The sequence below is a fragment of the Pimephales promelas genome, chromosome 23 (assembly GCF_988280905.1).
Source record: "Pimephales promelas chromosome 23, fPimPro1.hap1.1, whole genome shotgun sequence".
Taxonomy (NCBI): Eukaryota; Metazoa; Chordata; class Actinopteri; order Cypriniformes; family Leuciscidae; genus Pimephales; species Pimephales promelas.
This window is the reverse complement of record NC_142791.1, coordinates 9,097,491-9,101,855: the sequence shown is the minus strand read 5'-3', so window position 1 is coordinate 9,101,855 and position 4,365 is coordinate 9,097,491. Positions and strand designations below refer to the sequence as shown.

The window sequence follows — 4,365 nt, the reverse complement described above, 5'->3', positions numbered from 1 at the left end:
GCATGACAAACTTTACCTGTGTAGTAGAATCTTCGCGACTGCGGCATCAGTGAGAAGCCCAACCTGTGCTTTTAGCGCACGCCAGCGTGTGATATTCACCCAAAATCTCTCTGGTCTTGTTTCTATATTCTGCGGCCTTTCTCTTCTTATCATACACTTCGTATACATTTTTTTTTTCTCTTTCGACCCTCAGCCATTTTCAAAGAACTACATAGGGACGAGCACATACGACGGCCTTACGTAAACATATCACCAGAATGATTGACACTTAGATCGACCAATAGTATAGACTACCCACCCGGAAAAAGAAAATCCTCCGCTATACCTTTAACGCACCGCGCATAAGACCTCACTTTGCTATGGGATATTACCCAGAATCCTTGTATGTTGTGACGTTTCGAACGGCTAACCAATGGGAGAGAACAGTTATGGTGCTGTTCGAGAGCGGAAACTCCGAAGTTAAAGGAAGCCGGTGTGGTGTTTTTCAAGGTCGCGAAATAAAAAAAAAAAATATTAGTGTTATTATGTAACGAAATGTAGTTTTAAGAGTTTTTCAGTTGAGAACATAGTTGTTTAAAGCTCAAAACTGTGGTTTATTTATAAAGATAGCGCCTATTAAAACAAATTATAGAACAAGTAGTAACAAGTAAATATGTCACCTTATAAAGTGTTATGCAAAACAGTACTATGCAGTTTTTTTATTTATTTTTTATACCTTAACTGAATAGCTTCGGAGTTATTGCAATGCTTATATGACTATTTTCAGGTTGAATGTTTAGCATTTGCTAACACTTTATTGATGGTCCCCCATGTTAACTTAAACTCCAACACCCTAACAGTACACAGTCTACTGATCCTCTAATGAGAGTTAGTTGGCATGTAATAATTGCAAAGCTTCTTATAGAATGTCTGAAGTGAACCACAGAATTAAAGTGTAACCTTTGTATTTTATTCCAAACTTTACTTACATTCAGACATGTCATCACAGCAGTCACAGATTTCTGATCCCCACTGATCAGAATGATTAGAGATCATAACAGGCTTTGGCTGCATGACTACCATGGAGTTGGACATGCTTACAACTACAAATGTACAACAGATAGAGAAGTATGATATGATTTAGGCATCACACACCAATGAGAGTGAGTGAGTGTGTGAGAGAGACAGCATTTATAAACAGCATTTATGTTCATGTTAGTTAAAAAAATGCTCATGTTAGCTCACAGTGCATTAACTAATGTAAACAAATACAAAGTTTAAACTTAAATTTATTCATAAATGTTAAGATTAACATTATCTAGGATTTATAAATGCAGTCAAATAGTTGAGGTGTCTGTTCACTTCTGCTATTTAAGACTCAAAGTTATTCACAGACAAGATCCCTTTAAAATAATAACAATGAACATCAGATTAAGAAAACAAGACTTCTATAACCATTTAATCAGATGTTTTTATTATTATTTGAATAATTAGATCATTTGAATAAGTCTGATTACATATTAAAGGAATAAACAAATAAAGACACAGGCATTTTCCAAATGCTCTTCACGCAAACTCATTTATAGTGATTGCTGGTTGGATGTTATACTATATCACTTAGCATTCTTTTTGAGTGTGTGTGTGTGTGTGTGTGTGTGTGTGTGTGTGTGTGTGTGTGTGTGTGTGTGTGTGTGTGTGTGTGTGTGTGTGTGTGTGTGTGTGTTGCTCTGGTATGGTATTGGGACAAAATGCCACCATATTGTAATATCCAAATTCCTTATCCTTGTGTGGACATATTTTGGTCCCCGTGAAGAAAACGGTTCATAAATCATTCAGAATGATGTTTTATGAAAATGTAAAAAATGCAGAAAGTTTTTTTTTTTTTTTTTGTGAGGGCTGTGTTCAAGTGGATTAAGGGATAGAAAATAAGGGTTTGTAAATATATATCTATTGAAAGTCCCTATAAAACTTCCAAACATCTGCCACAAACATCTATATACTATTAAACAACTCTTGTCTCCATAGGTTAACCAATCTGAATTGGTTGCATCTGTATTGCTTGAGCTGCCGGTGCCACACTAACCGTCTGCTGTTTAGGGACAACTCGAGTTTGGGCTGACACGGGAACTGGTTGAAACGCAGGTACTGTTTGGATTATTTTGAGGCCTTGTTTGCGTGCTTTGATTTCTCTACTCATCTGACACCACGAACACCACATGCAAAAGTGAGTCACCATGATGTCCTCGCAAATACTGCCCTGTTGAAACACAAACAAACTAATTATTTTGTGGTCTTCTTTCGTTTATTGGTAGAGGTGAAGAAAAACTCACCCCAATGTTATATTTGTAGCGAACTGCCACCCTCATTCCCAGAGACGCAGGCCACGCACAACATGAAATCCCATAGGAGCTGTCCCCAAACTTACTAGAGGTAATGCGCATAAAACAAGAAAAGCACCAGAACGCACAGCAGCCTGAGGTCAAAGAAAAAAAATATGCACAAAACGGGATATCATTTGTATGTGGAGCTGTGGTATTTATTATACAGCATTTAAATGGAATTGCTAGCATACTTACAAGAATTAATGTCCTGGCAACAGTCACATATTCCTGAACTCCAGGCGTTATTTGGAGTATAGATGTAAGGTTGCTGCATAATTACAGCCGCCATTGTAATTTGACTGGTGTAGGAATAACAAAATAGTTAAGTTTCTCACTGAATTGTGTATGCTATTTTAAACCATTGTACCATTTCTTTGCCGAGAAGGTCTATGAACCGGTTCCACTGGGTTTTCGTTTTGTTTGCTGCTTGTCAGAACAGTGAATGAATGAATGTAGAACAAAATATAACTAACATTACAAAAACTGCTTTGTGGCAAGATGTTACATCTTTATTTATTCTCAAATGTCTGTTATTAATAACTTCTCAATTATTCTAAGCAATGATCACAGAAATGCTTAATCCCAAAATCTATCATTTAAAGATTATTTAATTAAAGATCTTTAAAACTATTTTCTTTTGTTGTGCACCCTGTAGCTCTGAGTACATATTGAAAGCAAAATATTTATTTCTTTATTTAATTATTTGTAGAAAAAGACAAAAGGGACAATACATATTAATGAACATTTTTCACAAATGTAAATATGCCAGATTATAGCCATAGGCTAATTTCCATCTGCAGACCCCCAAATAAAAACTAAAAACTATTTCTTTCATATTCAGGTAACACTTTTAACTGCTGAAAAAAAGAGAAAATATGATGAAATGGCCAACTTACTCTTTCTAGTGCAATCTCTCCCTTTTCTGTCAGAAGAAAGTGAAAGTGGATGCATTTATAGGTGAAAGATATCGTGTGAGCAAAAAAAAACAAACCCACAGAAATATGCAGCTAAACCTGAACCTTCACTGTTAAAGGGCCCCCTATAATGTTATTTTAAAGTTCCCTAATGTTGTTGTTCTCCTACATGCATCAATGTAAAAAAATAAAAAAAAAATAAAAAAAATAATTTTTTTAATTTTTTAATCTCCTACCCATTTGAAATAATACACATTTGCACATCAACACATTTTCAATGATTCTCAAACGGCTCATCAAATGAATCAATCCCTCTAAATCCCTTCTTTCTGCGAGCTTCTCTGTTCTGATTGGTCAGACAGCTCAGTCTGTTGTGATTGGCCTACCGTGTACGTGTCAAAAAAAAAAAAAAAAACGACCATTGCCATAACAACGTCAACTATGCGTGTCCTGAGGCTTCCTACACTGTAAACTAAACACAACAATGAACAATGACGTCGATTTGATGAAACACTGGAAGAGCTTGTTATACAACCCGAACCTCCATCGCAAGGACGACTCAAGCAGGGTGTTTCACAGTGATACACTACTCAGTTAGTTTAAAGTCTATGTCCCTGTTCCAAATGGCACACTTCCTCAGAGTCCACACTTCGGTGACGTCATCTAGTGCAGACCTATAGGGCCCTTAAAGCGAGTCCATGAGGGCGCATAGAGTGCCGAAGTTCTCATGCCACTTTGTAGGCCAAAATGAAGAAGTGAGTTAGCTTTTTAGCACTTCCAGTTCCCTCGCCCTAAAGTCTATTGGTTTTTTTAATGGGTTTTTGCTAAATCACCTGAAATAAGGTCTGTGGTTAACAAAACCTCCAAGCATTTTCACGGTTTGATCTATGACATAAAACACCCTAGTTATAACCTGCTTGTGGTTTTTTAAACTTCATTGTGTCTGCTTGTGGTTTATTAATAGGCTTCAAAATGTATACATTTTGAAATAACTTGTAAATTTTATCTTGATAGCCAAAACATGTAAGGGTCACAGCTGTTTGTTGAACACAGAGCTTAGTTCTTGCGATTTTCCTAAAGTCTATGGGGAA

General features: G+C 36.3%; 1 protein-coding gene across 1 annotated transcript; it reads right to left on the bottom strand.

Annotated features, from left to right (window-relative positions):
• Positions 1-1,481: 1,481 nt before the first annotated feature.
• LOC120481788 (placenta-specific gene 8 protein) lies at positions 1,482-3,332 on the bottom strand. Its single transcript, XM_039675607.2, has 4 exons — positions 3,257-3,332; positions 2,556-2,659; positions 2,310-2,452; positions 1,482-2,236 (listed from the first exon to the last, which is right to left on the bottom strand). The coding sequence occupies exons 2-4, from the start codon at positions 2,647-2,649 to the stop codon at positions 2,006-2,008; spliced, it is 468 nt and encodes a 155-aa protein (XP_039531541.2). The 5' UTR covers positions 2,650-2,659; positions 3,257-3,332; the 3' UTR covers positions 1,482-2,005.
• Positions 3,333-4,365: the final 1,033 nt, after the last annotated feature.